Source organism: Leucoraja erinacea, chromosome 18 (genome assembly GCF_028641065.1).
Source record: "Leucoraja erinacea ecotype New England chromosome 18, Leri_hhj_1, whole genome shotgun sequence".
Lineage (NCBI taxonomy): Eukaryota > Metazoa > Chordata > Chondrichthyes > Rajiformes > Rajidae > Leucoraja > Leucoraja erinaceus.
In genome coordinates, this window is record NC_073394.1 from 7,318,735 (window position 1) to 7,340,555 (window position 21,821).

At 46.8% G+C, this 21,821-nt stretch overlaps 1 protein-coding gene across 1 annotated transcript in view; it reads right to left on the bottom strand.

Moving 5' to 3' along the window:
* Positions 1-21,821, bottom strand: part of shank2b (SH3 and multiple ankyrin repeat domains 2b) — a 463,010-nt gene that overhangs the window by 396,722 nt on the left and 44,467 nt on the right. The window contains exons 8-9 of the mRNA XM_055649215.1: positions 7,766-7,843; positions 277-343 (exon numbers count right to left, since the gene is read on the bottom strand). Coding sequence (XP_055505190.1) covers positions 277-343; positions 7,766-7,843 — 145 coding nt within the window. The remainder of the gene's footprint in view (positions 1-276; positions 344-7,765; positions 7,844-21,821) is intronic.

The following is a 21,821-nucleotide window of genomic DNA, read 5'->3' on the forward strand; positions in this document are numbered from 1 at the left end:
ATCATGAGAAAATCACCGTAGGAATCAATCTGCCACTCATTCCAGGCACCATCCCTTGTCTGCAGCCCCAGCAGAAAGTCACAGCAATAATCAAAGATAATTTGCCAGAATTTGCACCAAATTATATCACATTGTCCTGTGAGATTCAGCACGCAATGCCCAGGAACTCAAGCTTTGCCACGACTGAAGAGAACAGTCATTCTGAAGAGAAGGCCAAAAGACACAGCTTTGATCGTGGTCCGATCATCTTTTGCCTTACCTCCCTGTGAGACTCACCAATATCTGTCTGTTTGTGGTTCTTGATAAATTCAGCCAGTTCAAAGTTCCCTGCTATTATGGCCACCTGAAAAATAAATTGTAAAGTTTAGTCTAACTGAAAGATAGATAGTTTAGTTTAGAGATAGAGCATGGAAACAGGCCCTTCAGCCCACCTCGTCCTTGCCATCCATTCATCACCCGTACACCACCTCTATGTTATCCCACTTTCGCCTCCGACACTCTAGGGGCAATTTACAGGAGCCAATTAACCTACAAGCCTGCATGTCTATGGAACCTGGGAGGACACTGGAGCACCTGGAGGAAACCCACATGGTCACAGGAGGAACGGACAAACTCCACACAGACAACACCCATAGTCAGGATCGAACCTGGGCCTCTATCGCTACTCCACCGCCGCGCCACCGTGCCGGCCAAGATGTCCCAAGAATCCTAAGCAATAAATTGCTTTTACAGTCATAAGATCATGAGGTTGTGATCGCAGCAGAATTAGGCCATTCGGCCCATCAAGTTTACTCCGCCATTCAATCATGACTGATCGAGCTCTCCCTCCTAACCCCGTTCTCTTGCCTTCTCCCCATAACCTCTGACACCCGTACTAATCAAAAATCTATCTATCTCTGCCTTAAAAATATCCATTGACTTGGCCTCCACAACCTTTTGTGGCAAAGAATTCTGCAGATTCACCACCATCTGACTAAAGGAATTCCTCCTCATCACCTTCCTAAAGGAATGTCCTTTAATTTTGAGGCTGTGACCTCTGGTCCTAGACTCTCCCACTAGTGGAAACATCCTCTCCACATCCACTCTATCCAGGCCTTTCACTATTCTGTAGATCTCAATGAAGTCCCCCTTGTGGCTCTGCTGGATAGTCAACTAGCCAAATGATATATGAGTTGCTCTTCCTCCAATTTGCATGTGGCAATCACAGCATCACATCGATTATCACTTTGATAAATATATCCTGCATCGTATATGGCAATATATCATTTTGGGGAAGGTATTCTCGACAGATCTTCAATACAGTTTAAATTTAAACCATAAATGGAGATAAAATATCGTGTGAGATTAAATCAGAATTTACAATGATAGCAAAGTTTCATTTTATTATCGCGCTGAATCTACATCAATAAAATCATGCCACCATATTTTATACGAAATCAATTAGGAGCTATTAATTCTGATGTGATATTTTAATTGAGCTTTTATAACCACGTAACCTTTCGCAGAACTACTGCCCTGAGACATCTTGTAATAAATATTGTGTAGGAAAGAACTGCAGGTGCTGGTTTAAATCAAAGGTAGACACAAAATGCTGGAGTAACTCAGCGGGACAGGCAGTCTCTCTGGGGATGCAGTAAATATTATTTGGGAACTCCCCTATCAAATCAGAGAACCCATAATCTTCATAATTCAACGACTGCCACTTTTGCACTTTGTGGAATAAGCTGGTACAGGTGCTGATTCTCAGTGACACTTTGGTGGGGTGGAAGGAACTGCAGATGCTGGTTTACACTGAAGATACTGGAGTAACTCAGCGGGCCAGGCAGCATCTCTGAAGGAAAGGGATAGGTGACGTTTCTTGCCGAGACCCTTCTTCAGACGGAGAGTCAGGGGAGGAGGAAACTGGAGGTATGAAAAGGTGGAGAACAAATCACAGCCGGCATCGATGACTCAAGAGAGGTGGAGCCCACAATGGTCCATTGTTGGTTGTGCAGGAAGTGATAATGAAGGCATACAAACAGTGAAACTAGCAGGATGACTCGGGTGGGGGGAGGGATGGAGAGAGAGGGAATGCAAGGATTACATGGAGGTTTGTACATTAATTGACCTCTGTGAAATGTGGATGAGAAAGTGGGATAACATAGAACGTGTGTGAACAGGTGATAGAAGGTCACCATGGACTCAATGTGGCACGGGGCCTGTTTCTATGCTGTAGTTCTGAACCAAACTACGAGGAATACCCTCCCTAATGGAAACACTTTTGCGAAAGCGGGAATCAAAGTTTGTTAACTATCCACAGGGAAACTAATTTTCAGTAGAGTGGATAAAATTCAATGGGAGGTTTTTATTTCCTGCAGAAATTCACCTTCTGGAGCAAGGGTGAATTTCATTCTTGATCGTGTCAGAAGGAGGAATGTAGCTCCCTTTTGGCACTCAATGTTCATGCCAGGAACACAGCCAATCTTTCATATTTTCACACATATTGAAAAATGACTAAATTCTTCAAATCACATAATGTGATGTTGCATTGAAGCCCCCACAAAAGCTTTAGCGTCTCATTTTGATTTCTGTAGATCAGTGCTTTCAGCTGACATGCCACTCAGTACACGTAGTATATCTCTGAGCTGACGTTTGATCAGAGGCTGGGGGAACTGAACATGCAACAAGATTGTTGACAGTTTGGTTGTTGCAACAATTGTTACTGTACAAGGGAGATATGTGAGGAGTCTCGTGTGTGGATCACAGCAGAGCCTCATTTAGGACCGAGATGAGAAAATCATTTTCCACACAGAGAGTGGTGAATCTGTGGAATTCTCTGCCACAGAAGGTAGTTGAGGCCAGTTCATTGGCTATATTTAAGAGGGAGTTAGATGTGGCCCTTGTGGCTAAAGGGATCAGGGGGTATGGAGAGAAGGCAGGGACGGGATACTGAGTTGGATGATCAGCCATGGTCATATTAAATGGCGGTGCTGGCTCGAAGGGCCGAATGGCCTACTCCTGCATCTCTTGTCTATAGTCTATTATTGTTCTCCCCCGTCACCTGTGTGAGTTTTTTCCGGATGCTCCGGTTCCCTCCCACACTCCAAAGACGTACAGGTTTGGAGGTTAATTGGCTTCGGCGAAAATAGTAAATTATCCCTCGTGTGTGTTGGATAGTGTTGCTGGTCGGCACGGTGGGGCCGAAGGGCCTGTTTACGTGCTGTATCTTAAACTGGAGAGCGATGTCTTTCTTCAGACATATATATTTTGTGCTTAAATACGTGGCAATGGTTCTGGAGAGATTGTTTTGGACCAGTTAGGGGCAGCACATCAGAGTCAGAGGAGGACAAACTTAATTCGATACAAATAGGCGGCTGGACATGTCGAAACGGAACTCAACTAAAATTTGGATCCATAGGTGTAGCGAGTTTGTGGTATCAAATGTGGACTGACAAGGTTCCCCCCGAAGCACTTTGACAATTTTTAACATGTCAATGGAGCCTCACAGACGAAGGCTGCTGAGTTGGAGATGGGGGAGCTGAGTTTTTCTGTGGCGATATTCCCAGGGTGTAATTTTATGCTTCATTATGTCTTGAGTTTTAAAATTGCTTTCTGACGACATTATCCCACGTAGGCTCTTTCATCGTACTTCCCGAGCAAGCAGTGTATAATCAGTCAACGGCAAAGAGCAGGCGACACGCAGCTGACACTTGGCACACGAGTTGCCGAAAGTGAAACTGTGAAATAGAAACACAACTGCTGGGATTCAATCGCCAAACGGCCGCTTATGATCGTAAATGACTCGTTACTTCCGGCTGTTTGTTTTCCCACAGAAACAGCGGAATTATCTGGTCATTCATCTCCCGGCACGGTGGCGCAGAGGCAGAGTCGCTACTTCACAGCGCCAGAGACCCGGGTTCGATCCTGACTGCGGGTGCTGTCTGTACGGAGTTTGTACGTTCTTCCTGTGAGCGCGTGGGTTTTCTCCGGGCGCTCGGGTTTCCTCCCACATTCCAAAGAAGAGCAGGTTTTGTCTGACAATTGGCTTCTGTAAATTGCCTCTGGTGCGTGGTGGGACAACTAGTGTGAACGGGTGACCAGTGGTCGGTGTGGACTGAAGGGTCAGCCAACAATGGACCATTATGGGCTCCACCTCTCTTGGGCCATCGGTGGCGGCTGTTTGTTCGGTACCCTTCCATACCTCTAGTCTCCCCTTCCCCTGACTCTCAGTCTGAAGAAGGGTCACGACCCCGAAACGTCACCTATTCTTTTTCTCCAGAGATGCTGCCTGACCCGCTGAGTTACTCCAGCATTTTGTGTCTGACTTCCAAGTGAAGACAGTTTCATGTACTTATTGCCTTACTTTCTGGGTGCTCGAGGGCATGGGTTTGTGAAATGCAGTCAAAAATATCTTGGCAAGTTCGCATCAAGGGTGGGTGGCCTACACCTACACAGTAAAACTAACAGCAGAGGGGGTGACTTTGGGATCGGTTTTGAATGGCATTGATCATTGAGTGGGGCTGTAGTTGTACAAATCCAGGTGAGTGGAGAGTATTCCAATAGACAATTGACATCAGGTGCAGGAGTAGGCCATTCGGCCCTTCGAGCCAGCACCGCCATTCAATATAATCATGGCTGATCATCCACAATCAGTATCCCGTTCCTGCCTTCTCTCCATATCCCCTGACTCTTTAACTCTATCTAACTCTCTCTTGAAAGCATCCAGAGAATTGGCCTCCACCGCCTTCTGAGGCAGAGAATTCCACAGATTCACAACTCCTCATCCGTTCTAAATGGCCTACCCCTTATTCTTAAACTGTGGCCCCTGGTTCTGGATTCCCCAGACATCGGAAACATGTTTCCTGCCTCCAGCGTGTCCAAGCCCTTAATAATGTTATATGTTTCAATAAGAATCCCTCTCATCCTTCTAAACCCTGGGATGCAGACCATCAGGCCCTGGGGATTTATCAGCCTTCAGTACCATCAGTCCACCCAACACCATTTCCTGCCTAATGCAAATTTCCATCGTATCTTCTCCGCTCTCCACATCAGCCAAAAGGTACAGAGGTGTGGAAACGCACACCTCCAGATTCAGGGACATTCGTCCCATTGAGTCTGCTCTGCTTTTCTTTTTTTTTTTTTTTTTTTTTTTATTTATTTTTTTGTTTATTTACTTACTTATTTATTTATTTGTTTATTTATTTATTTATTTATTTTTTTTATTTTTATTTTTTTAAATATTTTATTTTATTAGAAGTAAGCACAGTCATATGGCACCAAAGTGCCTAATATATATTTTCATAATACATTTTATGTACAACTTTTTTTTTTTTTGTTACATTGAAAAAAGATGAGAATAAGAAAAAGAAGTTAGATAGTAAAGGATAGAAAGATGTGAAATATATAGTGTGTGAAGAAAGAAAACGAGTAAATGAAGAAAGTTTCAATCATTTGAACTGCCCCTTCCCTTATTCCATTCTGTTTAAAGCTCAGCTTGCACCGAGTTCCATTCACTTTCCCAGATTCAGGGATAGTTTCTTCCCAGCTGTTATCAGGCAACTGAACCATCCTATCAACAACTAGAGAGCAGTCCTGAGCTCCCATCTACCTCACTGGAGACCCTGGGACTATCTTTAATCGGACTTTATCTTGGACTAATCATTATTCCCTTTGTCCTGCATCTGTACGCTGTGGATGGCTCGATTGTATTCATGTATTGACTTTCCGCTGGGTGGTGAGCACGTGCCTGGGTACACATGACAATAAACTAAACTAAACTTTAACATGGGATCCGCCGATAGCAAAGTAAAAACTCTCAGGAGACAGAAAGTGAGTGACTTGCTTCAGGAGGCACAGCTCTGGGATTCTCTTGATTCATTCAGACGCTCCAGTTGTGATTCTGTGGCTAACAAGCGAACTTCCTATGTCTTTGCCACCCTAAGTTATTTCTTCCATTCCTCAGCATTTGGTGTTCACGGTATGTCCCGTCAGTACAAGGGAAACCAAATGCAGGTTGGATGACCGATTTGTTGACCTATCTTCACTCTGTATCGGAACTGTATTTATGACTTCAATATCCTGTTGTGCTGCAGCAAAGCAAGAATTTAATTGTCCTATCTGGGACCCAGGAAAATAAACTCTCTTGACTTGACTCTTGACTCTTGTACGGGTCAGCCTGGCTTTCCAGCTGACTTTCACTTTAATTCACCATCCCATCCTTAGATCATAAGTTCTAAGAGCAGAATTAGGCCATTCGGCCCTCAAGTCTACTCCGCCATTCAATCATGGCTGATCTATCTCTCCCTCTCAACCCCATTCCCTTCCCTTCTCCCCATAACCACTGACACCCGTACTTTGGCCATCTTTGGCCTCTGACATTGGTCCAAAGAAGCCCAGTTTAACACTAATGAAACCCACCTCGATTGTGCACACTGCGGCCTTAAGGGCTCACATGATCAGCCACTCCAGCCATATATCCACTTGATCTTTCTTCCTCTGTCTCTGCCTCTGTCTCATTCAGAGCAAAAAAACAGCCATGTTGCCATGCTAGGTTTGAGCTCTGTCCATTTAGAAACATAGAAACATAGAAATTAGGTGCAGGAGTAGGCCATTCGGCCCTTCGAGCCTGCACCGCCATTCAATATGATCATGGCTGATCATCCAACTCAGTATCCTGTACCTGCCTTCTCTCCATACCCCCTGATCCCTTTAGGCACAAGGGCCACATCTAACTCCCTCTTAAATATAGCCAATGAACTGGCCTCAACTACATTCTGTGGCAAAGAATTCCAGAGATTCACTACTCTCTGTGTGAAAAATGTTTTTCTCATCTCGGTCCTAAAAGATTTCCCCCTTATCTTTAAACTGTGACCCCTTGTTCTGGACTTCCCCAACATCGGGAACAATCTTCCTGCATCTAGCCTGTCCAACCCCTTAATAATTTTATACCTGAGTTCAACCTGAGTTTTAACCCTTGATATTATGTTCAGTGTAGATATTTTGGGGTGAAAGCTTGTTCCTCTGCTGTACCGTTCAACATTCTATATTCTATATCTGTTTCGGACAAATATGTCAGTTTCTGTGTTTTGCCTTGATCTGACATACCCACCAGCCCAATCGATGAACATTTGAACTGTGAGTCACCTTGTAAATTGAATTTAAGTTTAACCTGGTCTACTGACTGATTCGCAGTTCCCCAGCATGGAAACAGACCCTTCGGCCCACCGAGTCCGCACCGCCCAGCGATCCCCGCATACAGTTAGACCAAGCCAATTTACCTACAAACCTGCACGTCTTTGGAGCGTGGGAGGAAACCGAAGATCTCGGAGAAAACCCACGCAGGACACGGGGAGAAAATTGGAGAATTCTGTGTTGGTGGGTTAGGTTAGTTTAGTTTAAAGATACAGCGCGGAAACAGGCCCTTCAGCCCACCGAGTCCATGCCGACCAGCGATCCTCAGACATTAACACTGTCCTACACACACACTAGGGACAATTTACAATTTTACCAAAGCTGATTCACCTACAAACCTGTACGTTTTTGGACTGTGAGAGGAAACCGGAGCACCCGGTAAAAACCAACGCAGGTCACGGGGAGAACGTACAAACTCCGTACAGACAGCGCGCCCGTAGTCAGGATCGAACCCGGGTCTCTGGCGCTGTGAGGCAGCAACTCTACCGCTGCGCCACCGTGCCGCCCTATCTGCTCGCCTCCCCTTTCTTTCCCCACAACGTAACAAGGGGAAGATCCAGTATTGACCTGCTGGAAGTGTGAAAGATTCACTCACTTGAAATGGAGTCTGACTGTTGTAATTCTTCACTTCTTTGTTGGTCCCACGAAACAACAGAACCCGTGCACAGCTCTCCTAGAATAGGGCGGGGAAAAACAGGTCATAAAGAAGTTATATTAGAAGAAACAAGTAACTTCTTACTTTTACCAATAAATGTTTAAAACATTATTTTTATGTGATCAGACATCAAGGCACAAAAGCAAGTTGCTTCTTAGTTTTATTTTTGCTTTAGCTAGAACATCATGATGGGCTCAGAGATGAAAGTTAAAGGGCAAGGACAGGGAGAGATTAAAATTACAGAAGCATGCATGCCAAGTAGCCGAAGATAAGACTGAAGCTGGAATAAAAAGCTGTCTGAATTTATGAATCGGGGAACAATTGGAGAGCGACCAGGCCGTGGTGCCTCTGAATGTTCCAGGCCAGGTTTATGTGCAAATAAAGGCTTTTCGTCTTCTTGAAGAATTCTCCGTGCCTGTGTCATCTTATCCAAACTTTGAGTCCCAAAAACCACGACAGTCATCGGAGAGCGATGTATGTGGAGGCCTCTGGTTTTAGCTGCCATCCTCTCTGGCTGTGTTTGTATGCACCCCTCAGTCTCAGATCAGTTTTACCGGCCTCTTCTTTGCCTCCCCCACGATCTTGTGCAGCGCGTGGACATTTAATATTTTGGAGCAACAAACCTCAGGGAGCTCACTATGGGGCTTTCTTTATCACACCATGATTGGTGTGGGCGGTAGAGCTGCTGCTTGGGTTCAATCCTGGTCATAAGGCATTCGGCCCATCGAGTCTGCTCCGCCATTCAATCATGGCTGATCTCATTTTCCCCCTTAACCCTGAGCTCCAGTATGTGAGTTTGTGCTTGTATTGTGTTTGTCAGTTGTGGAGTTTGCCCATCCTATCCATAGTCAGAAGATGGACACAACAAGCTGGAGTAACCCAGTGGGTCAGGCAGCATCTCTGGAGAAAAGTAACAGGCGACATTTCAATAGACAATAGACAATAGACACTCGGTGCAGGAGTAGGCCATTCAGCCCTTCGATCCAGCACCACCATTCAATGCGATCATGGCTGATCATCCACAATCAGTACCCCGTTCCTGCCTTCTCCCCATGTCCCCTGACTCCGCTATTTTTAAGAGCCCTATCTAGCTCTCTCCTGAAAGCATCCAGAGAACCTGCCTCCACAGGCAGAGAATTCCACAGACTCGCCACTCTCTGTGAGAAAAAATGTTTCCTCATCTCCGTTCTAAATGGCTTACTCCTTATTCATAAACTGTGGCCCCTGGTTCTGGACTCCCCCAACATCGGGAACATGTTTCCTGTCTCTAGCGTGGGCCGAGACCCTTCTTCAGACTGATATTGAGGGGAAAGGGAGACAGGCGACAGATATAGACGGTGATTTGGAGAGATGTGGGGCGTGAATGAAAGATATGCAAAAAAGTTACGATGATAATTGGAACAGGCCATTGTGTAGTCACATAGGTTACCTCCGGTGCTACAAGATCCTACCAAAGGCAAGCCGGTAGAAGGTTAATTGGCCCCGGAGTGTAGGTGTGTGATAGACTCTGTAGTGAGTTGGGGTAATGTGGGGAGAATAAAATGGATGCCTGTAGTTCCTATCTCCCAAATCCTCTCATGTTTTTAGTTGTGTTTAGTTTAGTTTAGTGTCACGTGTACCGAGGTTTTTGTTGCGTGCTTTCCAGCCAGCGGAAAGACTGTACATGATTACAATCGAGGCGTCCACAGCGTACAGATACAGGATAAAGGGAATTAGATTTAGTGCAAGATAAAGTCCAGTAAAGTCCATTTAAAGAGAGTACAAGGGTCTCCAATGAGGTAAATGGTAGCTCAGGACCACATTCTAGTTGGTGCTGGGATGGTTCAGTTGCCTGATAACAGCAAGGAAGAAACAGTCCGTGAATCGGGAGGTACCGTTTTCACACTTCTGTACCTCTTGCGCGATGGGAGAGGGGAGACGTCGGCCATAAACAAAGTCAATAGACAATAGGTGCAGGAGTAGGCCATTCGGCCCTTCGATCCAGCACCGTCCATTCAATGCGATCATGGCTGATCATCCACAATCAGTCCCCCGTTCCTGCCTTCTCCCCATATCCCCTGACTCCGCTATCTTTAAGAGCCCTATCTAGCTCTCTCCTGAAAGCATTCAGTCGCGCTTTTATTGGTGCAAGCAATATAGCAACTAAAACAACTGGTTGATTTCCATTTTTTGTTGTAAATTTTTATGTTGTTTTCTGAGGAGATGAGAGATCTTACAGAAACAAAAAAAAGTATTAAGGGATTGGACAGGCCAGGAAAAATGTTCCCGATGTTGGGGGAGTCCAGAACCAGGGGTCACAGTTTAAGAATGAGGGGTAGGCCATTTAGGACTGAGATGAGGAAAAACGTTTTCATCCAGAGAGTTGTGAATCTGTGGAATTCTCTGCCACAGAAGGCAGTGGAGGCCAATTCACTGGAGATATTCAGTATATATACTCTTAGGGCTGACGGAATCAAGGGATATGGGGAGAAAACAGGAACGGGGTACTTGGAAACATAGAAACATAGAAAAATAGGTGCAGGAGTTGGCCATTCGATCCAGCACCGAAGGCTGATCATCTAAAATCAGTACCCCGTTCCTGCTTTTTCCGCTTGTGCAATTCCCAATGCCAGAAAGGTTTGCATTACAATTCCAGTGATGTAACAATGTGAAGCGACAAAGTGTCTGATGAATCGTAAAAGCACAACAACTTGGCAACAGCAAAACTTCACTAATCCAGATTTACAGCTATCCATAAATATAATGTCGGCTAAAAGCTTCAATGCAGCGGAACACAGCGCAGTAAACTCTACAAATCACACTTCAATGTTGCACACGTACAAAACAGTCTCATAGTTGACTATTGACAGAGGTTGGGCAGACTAAGGCTTTATTCCTTGGAACCCAGGAGGCAAAAGAGTGATCTTACACTGGTGTATAAAATCATCAGGGAAGGAGATGAATCAGAGGACATGGGTCTGTGAGAGGGGAAAGATTTAATGGGAACCTGAGGGGCTTTTTCACTCAAGGGTTGGTGGGTTTATGGAACGGGCTGCCAGAGGAGGTAGTTGAGGCCGACACTATAACAACATTTAAAAGATATTAGAACAGGATCACGGACAGGAAAGGTTTTGAGGGATATGGGCCTAATATCCCCTTGGGACACGTGTAGATGGGGCATCTTGGTCAGCATGGGCAAATTGGGCCGAAGGGCCTGTTTTCCTGCTGTATGACTCTATGACTCTAATGGCTTGCTCTGGACTTGGATATGGCTCTGGTTCTGATGTGCTTTACCTTTAAAGGTACACACTGGGTCAAATTAATGGGACCAGTCGATTTGTTTTCATTGATGGTAGAATAGGGATCTCAGACCCCTGCCGTAGGTCAGCGCAATGAGTATCAGAAGGTTCCTCCATCCTGACTGCCTACCCCTCTTCTTGCATTAGTGGATCTATATGGAACGGACTGCCAGGGTAGGTGTTGAAGGGAGAGAGGTACACTTGCATTCTTCAAAGATGGAAGAGTGAATGGAACTTGGTGCGTGTGGATGTTTGAACAGAGCGGAACATGGGTAGGGGGAGTTTGACTGATCGAATGGTGGAGCAGACTCAGTGGGCCGAATGGCTTCATTCAGTCTGATGAAAAGAAGCAGAGGTACCATTTCAGGTTGAAAACTCTGCCCTTTCTACAGTGGATGTCTGATGTGGTGATTCCAGCATCTACTGATTTAATGAGGTCATAAGTTCATAAGTGATAGGAGCAGAATTAGGCCATTCGGCCCATCAATCAATCAATCAATCACGGCTGATCTATCTCTCCATCCCAACCCCGTTCTCCACCCTTCTCCCCACAAGCCCTGACACCCGTAATAATCAAGAATCGATCTATCTCTGCCTTAAAAATATCCATTGACTTGGCCTCCACAGCCTTTTGTGGCAGTGAATTCCACAGATTCACCACCCTCTGATTAAAGAAATTCCTCCTCATCTCCTTTCTAAAGGAACATCCTTTAATTCTGAGGCTGTGACCTCTGGAACTAGGCTCTCCCACTAGTGGAAACATCCTCCCCTCAACATATCACAGTGTAATGTATTTTCAACGACGTTAGCAGCTTTCAGCAACACATTCACTGCAAAAAAAAACAAGTTCACTATTGTAGCTTAATGTTTGTTTCTCTTTTTTTAAGTACATTACATAAATATGTAAATTAACAAAAATATTCTATGCTTAAAAAAGGATTAAACTCGGGTAAAAATTCAATTCATCATCCATGAATAAGTAGCAGGTGATATATATATAAGGTGTGTGTTTCTGTGCCTGCTTGGTTCTGAAGCAAGAATGATTACGTGTGAAATAAGGTTGTGTGATTCTGAGTACGTACTAGTATTTATGTGCATGAGTTTTCGTGCATGTGTTAATGTAAGTGTAAGTGTGTATTAATGTGTGCACGTTAATGTCTGTGATATTTGTGTTGCCGTTCGTACGTATTAGTGTCAATGAGTCATTGTGTTTGTAACAGTGTTAATGTACAGGCATTTGTTGGTGTGTAAGTTTGAGTTGATGTTAGTGTGTACAGTATGTGCGTGCGCACGTGAGTGTGTGTGTGTGAGTGTGCAAGTGTGTGTGCGCGTCTTTATGTGTGTGTGCGAGAGTGTGCGAGTGTGTGTGCGCGTCTTTGTGTGTGTGTGCGAGAGTGTGCGAGTGTGTGTGCGCGTCTGTGTGTGTGTGCGCAAGAGTGTGCAAGTGTGTGTGTGTGTTGTGTGTGTGTACAAGAGTGTGCAAGTGTGTGTGCTCGTCTTTGTGTGTGTGTGTGCGAGAGTGTACAAGTGTGTGTGCGCGTCTGTGTGTGTGTGCAAGAGTGTGCAAGTGTGTGTGTGTGTCTTTGTGTGTGTGTGCGAGAGTGTGCGAGAGTGTGCGAGTGTATGTGTTTATTATCAGAATTTTGTACAAAAGATATGGAAGCCACAAAGATTACAGTTTGTGTAGGAAGGAACTGCAGAGGCTGGCTTACACCAAAGACAGACACAAAAGGCTGGAGTAACTCAGCGGGACAGGCAGCATCTCTGGAGAGAGGGAATGGGTGACGTTTCGGGTCGAGGCCCAATATCAGGCTGAGCTTCAGGGATGAGGGAGATACAGAGATGGGGTTGCCAACTCTCTCACTCCCAAATAAGGGACAAAAGGTCAAAATACGGGACAAATTCCCGATGGCAATTCGTTGACCGACTCGGGCCGTGGCTGGGTGAATGATGAGTGCTGGAATGCACACAAAGTCCAGCCGGCGGGCCAGCTGAGGAGTTTTGGCCCAGGTGGGGGTGTCGGCGGTAAGCGAAGGTCTGAAGGTCGGACAGCTGGCCGGGCTGCCGACCGCGGGGCCACGGGCGAGGTGCTGCTGCTGCTGCTGCTGCACTCCATGGGCTGCGCTACGTCGGGACGAGCGAGGCGGGGCCGGACACGGGGCCGGACACGGCGCTCTGACCCGACAGTCCCCTTGACCCGAGTAGTAGCAGTCAAATACGGGACAAGGGCGGTCCCGTACGGGACAAACCAATTTAGCCCAATAGACGGGATGTCCCGGCTAATACGGGACAGTTGACAACCCTATATGGAGATAAGGAAGTGTACGGCAGGAAAATGTAGAATAAATCATTGTAAGCTAGGAGAAGGTGACAACAAAGTAAACAGAGATAACATGTAATCAGGGGCAGTCAGACTGGTCAGGGAACTGTGAAGGGGGAGGGATGGAGAGAGAGAGAAAGCAAGGGTTACTTGAAGTTAGAGCAGTCAATATTCGTACTGCTGCCAGTTCCAAGTTGTGTTGTGTTAAATTCATTCATAAGCTCTGAACCATATAATACTCATCGCAAATGCTTGGCTCACCACCATGCAGTGGCGTGTGGCTTTGACAGGCGGAATGTCTGTTTAAGCTGCAACAAAGGCAAAGGATGCTTGGCGTTTGACTGCCTTGCTCCGTAACTTATAGTTTTCCACTTGCAACAAAATTTACCGAGGAGAGTGGGGGACCAGTAAAATTAGCAGGCACCCCGACGATTATAAACACAAACGCACAACTTTAACTGCGACAAGGCACAGCTTTTTTTTTTTTTTTGTTCATTTGGAAGAGTATTTAACCGCAGCAAGAGCACTAAAGCTAGGAAAAGAATATGTGAATCGGCAGGTTCACTGCCTAATTAAATCCTGCCACCCACAGATAGACTGAAATAGTTCCTTCTGCCCACACAAAGCTGATGAAACATGGTGCGAGCGAGGAAACAGAGTGCATCCAGTGTACAGAGTGAACGTTTCACCGTTACACTTGTACCTGGCAGCACATTCCTCTGTGCAGTCTCTGAAATGGGCGTTCACACCACGTGGCACCTTCTCAAACCAACCCAGTGGAGCAGGCAGCATCTTGGATTCTTGGTCCTCCAAAATATTCCAAATGGAATTTACTGGAGGTGGTACCTCATGGTGGTACCCCATCTCCCCCCCTCCCCCACACGTCTCTCCCCTTCCACTCTCTCCTCCCCTCCCCCACTCCTCTCTCCTCCCCCCATCTCCATCTCCTCCCCCCCTCCCCCTCCCCACCCCATCCCTCTCTCCCTCTGCCCCCTTCCCCCTACCCCTCTGTCCCTCCCTCCCTACCCACTCTACCACGTCTCTCCTCTCCCACTTCTCCCCCTCTCTCCTCCCCTCCCCTCCCCACTCCTCTCCTCCCCTCTCCATCTCCCTCTCCCTCTCCCTCCCCTCCCCCTCCCCCTCCCACCCCCATCCCTCTCTCTCCCCCCCCTTCCCTCTCTCCCTCCACCACCTTCCCCCTACCCCTCTGTCCCTCTTCCACCACTCCCCTACCCCTCTGTCCCTCCCTCCCTACCCACTCTACCACTTCTCTCCCCCCCCTCCCCCTCCCACTCTCCCTCCCCACTCTCTCCCCTCTCCCCCCTCCCTCCACACTATTCCCCCTCCCTCCCCTACCCCATCTCCCTCCCCTACCCCATCTCTGGAGAAAAGGAATCGGCGACGTTTCGGGTCGAGACCCTTCCTCGGACTGTGAGTCAGGGGGGGAGGGGGGGGGGGGGGGGGAGGAGACTGAAGGTATGAAAAGGTTCAGAACAAATCAGAACAAGCGCCGCTGACAAGGGAAAGGTGGAGCCCACAATGGTCCATTGTTGGCTGTGGAAGAGGTGATAATGAAGGGTGCGAACAGTAGAACTGGCAGGACGACTAGGGTGGGGAAGGGGCAGAGTGACGGAATAAGGGGGTGCTTAAAATTAGAGAGATCAAGAATCATACAGCTGGGTCGTAAGCTGCCCAAGCGGAATATGAGGTGCTGCTCCTCCAATTTGTGTGTGGCCTCACTCCAGCAATGGAGGAGGCCCAGGACAGAAAGTCCCCGTCCACTCTCTCCATCACTGCCCCATCAATGAAGACACATTTGTGGATCCTCAACCACCGCAAATATACGTGCTTGTGTTTGTCTGTATATATATATATATATATCTAGATACACTGAAGTTTATATTAAGAATGAAATTTTGTGTCTACCTTCGATTTATATATATACTAGACCAAGTTCCTCCAACGCGCGGTTGTGGGGGGGGGGGGCCTGCAACATCACACACGCACTAACCACCCCTCCCCCCTCCCCCCACACTCATCACACCCCTTGATATTATCTTAATTTTATTCATTGGCTTATTTTACCCCATCCCCACCCTATCCACTAACGAATAGCCCTCACCTCACAGGTGCGTCTAGAGGGGGGGGGGGGGGGGGAGGGGGGGACACAGAGAGGGGGGGGGGGAGGAGAGTGAGAGAGAGAGGAGAGGAGAGGAGAGAGAAAGAGAGAGGGGAGAGAGAGAGATAGAGGGGGGAGATAGAGAGAGAGAGAGAGAGAGACGGGGAGAGATAGAGAGAGAGATAGAGATAGAGATAGAGATAGAGAGAGAGAGAGAGAGAGAGAGAGAGAGAGAGAGAGAGAGAGAGAGAGAGAGAGAGAGAGAGAGAGAGAGAGAGAGAGAGAGAGAGAGAGAGAGAGAGAGAGAGAGAGAGAGAGAGAGAGAGAGAGAGAGAGAGAGAGAGAGAGAGAGAGAGAGAGAGAGAGTTAAAAAAAAAGAGAGAATCTCTGAATGGAGAGAGACTCAGTGCATGAATCATCAGCCACACACAGAATCACGGCAGTGAATCTAAATGTTCAATGAAGACAGATGGCAGAAGGTGATCATCACTGGCCTGGTACCTAACCTTGAGGATGTCCAAGGCAATTAGAGAGCCGTCACCAATTACAGGGCTGGGAAGGTATAATGGGAACATGTAAAATGGGAACATATTTCATACATGAATTCGAAGAAGAGATTGAAGAAGGAATGTTTAAGAAGGAACTGCAGTAGTGCTGGAGAAAAGGAACTGCAGTAGTGCTGGAGAAACTCAGCGGGTGCAGCAGCATCTATAGAGCGATGGAAATAGGCAACGTTTCAGGTTGAAACCCTTCTTCAGTGACGATTGTGGCAAAGTAACTTATTTAAGGATTGATGTGAGGGACCATGCTACTTTAACCTGCTACCACAGACTTCTGTCCATAGACTTTTTTTAAATTCCTTTACACAAATTGCAAGGTATGGAGAAGGTGCAGGAAACTGACACAGGTGTGGGCCGTGGCAACTGTTCAAAGCACTTCATGGTGATCCATGTTTAGTTTAGCTTAGACATGCAGTGTGGAAAAGGGCCCTTCCGCCCACTGACTCCACGCCAGCCATCGATCACCCGTTCACTAGATCTACCTTGTCCCACTTTCGCGTCCTACACACTAGGGGCAATTTACAGAAGCCAATTGACCTACAAACCGGCACGTTGTTAGGATGTGGGAGGGAACTGAAGCACCAACAGAAAACCCACGTGGTCACAGGGAGAGCCTGCAAACTCCGCACAGACAGCAGATGAGGTCCGGATCGAACCGGTGTCTCTGGCGCATTGAGGCAGCAGCTCAACCAGTGCCTCACTGTGCCGCACCATGGTACAACTACCAAATGGTAATCCTTGGTACCAATGTTTCAGCAACTAGCTCGTCAGGTTCACCATTCTTTCCTCACTCATCTTGGTTCTGGATCCCGTGCCCCCTTTCACTTTAGTTGAGAGATGCAGCGCAGGAACAGGCCCTTCGGCCCACCGAGTCCGCACCGACCAACGATCCCTGCACATTAACATTATCCTACACACACTAGGGACAGTTTACACATATACCAGGCCAATTAACCTACAAACCTGCACGTCTTTGGAGTGCGGGAGGAAACCGAAGATCTCGTAGAAAACCCTTGAGGTCACGGGGAGAACGTACAGACTCCGTACAGACAGCACCCGTAGTCGGGATCGAACCCACGTCTCCGGCGCTGTAAGGCAGTAACTCTACTGCTGCGCCACCGTGCCGCCCTCGTTCCTCGAGTTTCCAACTTTCTTCGATGCCAAGCCACAGTTCCCGTCTTTGCTCCCTCTATAGCGTGGCCTAGAGACCCAATGGTAGAGTTGTTCTGTTGCCCTACGGCACCAAGGACCTGGGTTCGATCCTGACTAGGGGAGCTGTCTACACGGAGTTTGCACGCTCTCCCCGTGACTGCGTGGGCTTATTCCCTCACTCCAAAGGCGTACAGGTTTGTAGGTTCATAAGTTTGTAAGTTCTACTGTCGGAGTTGCATTAGACCATTCGGCCCATCAAATCTACTCCGCCATTCAATCATGGCTGATCTATTTATCCCTCTCAAACCCATTGTCCTGCCTTCTCCCCATAACCTCTGTCACCCCTACCAACCAATTGGCCAAACGAAGGGTCTCGACCCGAAACGTCGCCTATTTCCTCCGCTCCATAGATGCTGCCTCACTCGCTGAGTTTCTCCAGCATTTTTGTCCACAATCAATTGGCCAAGCTTCTGTAAAATTGTAAATTGTCCCTAATGTATAGGATAGTGCTAATGAAAGGGGTGATCGCTGGTCACCCTGGGTTTGGTGGGCCGAAGGGCCTGTTTCCATGCAGTATCTCTGTCCATTCAGGGCCCCCAGTTCCCACATTCCCTTTCAAATGACAAAAACCCTGATAGCTAAACTCCCATTCAGCTGCCCAGGGTCAGGTTTCCTGTACTCCTGCTACAAGTATGTAGTTAATTGGAAAATGTATTATAATTTTTATGCAACATCTATAAAAAAAAGTTGCATAAATGTGTCGGCGCATTAAAATAATATTCAATAATATTTTAAAATGTGTTAATCGGGAACCACCCATGCCCCGATTCTGCTGGATAATGGCGTTTTATGGTGAATATTTTATTCTGAGAGACAGATGCAGTTCGCACAAATGCTTTTTTTGGCTTTCTGTGCTAGCACTCGGTTCTTTAAATAGTCGAAGCACTTTACCCTAATGGGAACTGACTAAAACTGTCCCAGATCTGCTCATGCTTGTTGTGTGACATGGAATGGCAACACATTCTATGGTGGAGTAAATAAGATTGCCAGGTCTCCCTTCCTGCATCTCCGCAATGGCGGACAGAGTAAACATTGTCCGTGCTAAATAACAAGCGGCACGGTGGCGCAGCGGTAGATTTGCTGCCCCACGGCGCCAGAGACCCCGGTTCGACTCCGACTGCAGGTGCTGTCTGTGTGGAGCTCGCATGTTCTCCCCACGGCCTGTGTGGGTTTTCTCAGGGAACCCCAGTTTCCTCCCACACTCCGACAACGTGCAGGTATTGTAAGTTCATTGGCTTCAGTAAAATTGTAAATTGTCCCATGAGCCAATTTAGAAGATTGAGGGGGGATCTTATAGAAACTTACAAAATTCTTAAGGGGTTGGACAGGCTAGATGCAGGAAGATTGTTCCCGATGTTGGGGAAGTCCCGGACAAGGGGTCACAGTTTAAGGATAAGGGGGAAATCTTTTAGGACCGAGATGAGAAAAAAAAATTTCACACAGAGAGTGGTGAATCTGTGGAACTCTCTGCCACAGAAGGTAGTTGAGGGCACAGTTCATTGGCTATATTTAAGAGGGAGTTAGATGTGGTCCTTGTGGCTAAAGGGATCAGGGGGTATGGAGAGAAGGCAGGTACAGGATACTGAGTTGGATGATCAGCCATGATCATATTGAATGGCGAATGGTGCAGGCTCGAAGGGCCGAATGGCTACTCCTGCACCTATTGTCTATGTTTCTATGCTTCTATGTCCCTAGTGTGCCGGATAGTGTGTGTGTGCACAGGGTGATCGCTGGTTAGCACGGACTCGGTGGGCCGAAGGGCAAGGTTCTGCACTTTATCTCTTTGAGTCTAAAATCTGAATGTGTCACCCAAAGGCAAAAGTTGATAGTGGTCACAGAACCAACTACCTGCAGGTAAATACAATGCCCTTGGTCTCCACTGATGCTGGTGAGTAATGAAGGACTTGGAACTCGGAGTTCCACCTGCCTTTATTCCCCCGAGGTAGCAAATGATGCCAAATCGACGTACAGGAGGGAAACAAAGCCCAACTTTGTATTGTATTCAAATTTATTGTCATTGTCTCAATTTGAGACAACGAAATGAATTTCCCTTACAGGCAAGGCAGTATCATAACAAAAAAATAAAAATAATAAAAATAATAATAAATAAATAATAAAACATATTCAAAATAAAATTGAATATGTTTTATTATTTATTTATTATTATTTTTATTATTTTTTTTTTTTTTTTATGATACTGCCTGTAAGGGAAATTCATTTCGTGGGATGAGAACTTGCCCCATCCATACTAGTCCGACTTGCCCACGTTTGGTCCACATCCCTCTAGGCTTTTCCTGTCCAAATGTATTTTAAATGTTGTGATGGTACATAGAAACGTAGAAACATAGAAATTAGGTGCAGGAGTAGGCCATTCGGCCCTTCGGAGCCTGCACCGCCTGTACATGCCTGCATCAACTACCTCCTCTGGCAGGTAGACAAAAGTGCTGGAGAAACTCAGCGGGTGCAGCAGCATCTATGGAGCGAAGGAAATAGGCAACGTTTCGTCCCGAAACGTTGCCTATTTCCTTCGCTCCATAGATGCTGCTGCACCCGCTGAGTTTCTCCAGCACTTTTGTCTACCTTCTATTTTTTTCCAGCATCTGCAGTTCCTTCTTAAACACCTCCTCTGGCAGCTCGTTCCACAGATAGACACAAACTGCTGGTGTAGCTCAGCGGGACGCCCAACAATAACGTTGCCCCTCAGACTCCTGTTAAACCTTTGCCCTCTCACCTTAAAAATATACCAACCAAGCACTGTCCGCCAACGATGTTAGTATCATACTTATCACATGTGAGGAACTAGTTTGCGTTTGCCGGCTCATGTTAACGGCCAGCGACACGGCTTCTGAAATTCACCATCGACCTCAATGATCCATTAGCTGAAGGGTAACGAAGCTGCAAAGACACTGCACGTGTGGTGCCAGGGAGTGAGAATGCACGTCTAACCCTCCCCCTCCCCAGAAGATCATTGGGACACCGCTACCAGCCTTGGAGGGCATCTACCACACACGGTGTCTCAGGAAGGCTGTCAGCATCCATAAAGACTCCTCACACCCTTGTAACGGACTGTTCGAACTACTCCCCTCCGGCAGACGTTACAAGGCCTTCTACGCCCGAACCTCCAGACTCAGGAACAGCTTCATTCCCAGAGCTATAGCGGCTCTGAACCGGCCCTGCTGAGTGCCCCCCATCCCCCCTGGACTGTCTCCCTCGGATGGTCACGACACACAGACACATCTGCACTTTAGCCTGTTTGAACTGTTTGACTGATCTTTCTACAATCCATGTTCTCGGGGTATTATTTATTAGTTATTTAAGTTATGACATCGGATGAAAGCTGCAAACCAAATCTCGTTACGTTATGTGCAATGACAATAAAATATATTATTATCAGTTGGATGGGACTTCAGACAAAGGCAATGCACTTTGATGAAACAAGAATATCTGCTGAAAGGGAAGATGATGTGGCAACGAGTAGCCAAAGGGGATCATCTCAAAGCATCAAAGAAAGTTGGATCAAAACAGCACCAGAGCAGCGGGAAAACAAAATCTTCAACTGAGTTTGCACAATTAAAATTGTGTGTTGCATGTCCCCAGTGCGATTACACCCAGCAGCTCGTGGTACAGAGACTCAGCTTAAAAACTACAGCTCGTTCTTTCAACTGGCCCTTAACACACACGCCCCTCAATGTTATTGAAGCAGAAACTTCAACCCTTGTAAAGAAAAATTCCTAATGCTCAACAGAAATCCATTAATATCACCCGATGGTAAATAGCAAAGTATTAACATATATCACTGGTTATAATATGCATTCATGTTACATTTTACAATTGTTTCTGTTTTTCCAAATAGTTTAGTTGAGTTGAGTTTCGCTTAGCATAGGTTAGTTTAGTTTATTTGGTTAATTGAGTTAATTTTAATTTAGAGACACAGCGTGGAAGCAGGCCCTTTGGCCCACCGAGTCCGTGCCAGCCATCGATCACCCATGTTATCCCACATTTTCGCATCCTACACACAAGAAGCAAATTAAAGAAGCCAATTAACCCACAAACCTGCACGTCTTTAGGACACGGGAGGAAACCGGAGTAACTGGAGAAAACCCACACGATCACAGGGAGAGTATGCGAATTCCACACCGACAGCGCCCGTAGGCAGGATCAAACCAGGCTGCTATACTGCTGCGCCACTGTGCCATGCTACATCACAGTGGCGTAAGGTTAGAGTTGCTGCCTAGTGCCCCTGTCCCACTTAGGAAACCTGAACGAAAACCTCTGGAGACTTTGCGCCCCTCCCAACGTTTCCGTGCGGTTCCTGGAGGTTGCAGGTGGTTTTTGTCAGTCTCCCTACCTGCTTCCACTACCTGCAACCTCCGGCAACCACCTGCAACCTCAGGGAACCGCACGGAAACCTTGGGTGGGGCGCAAAGTCTCCAGAGGTTTCCGTTCAGGTTTCCCAAGTGGGACAGAGGTATTACAGCGCTGATCTACGGAGTTTGTACGTTCTCCC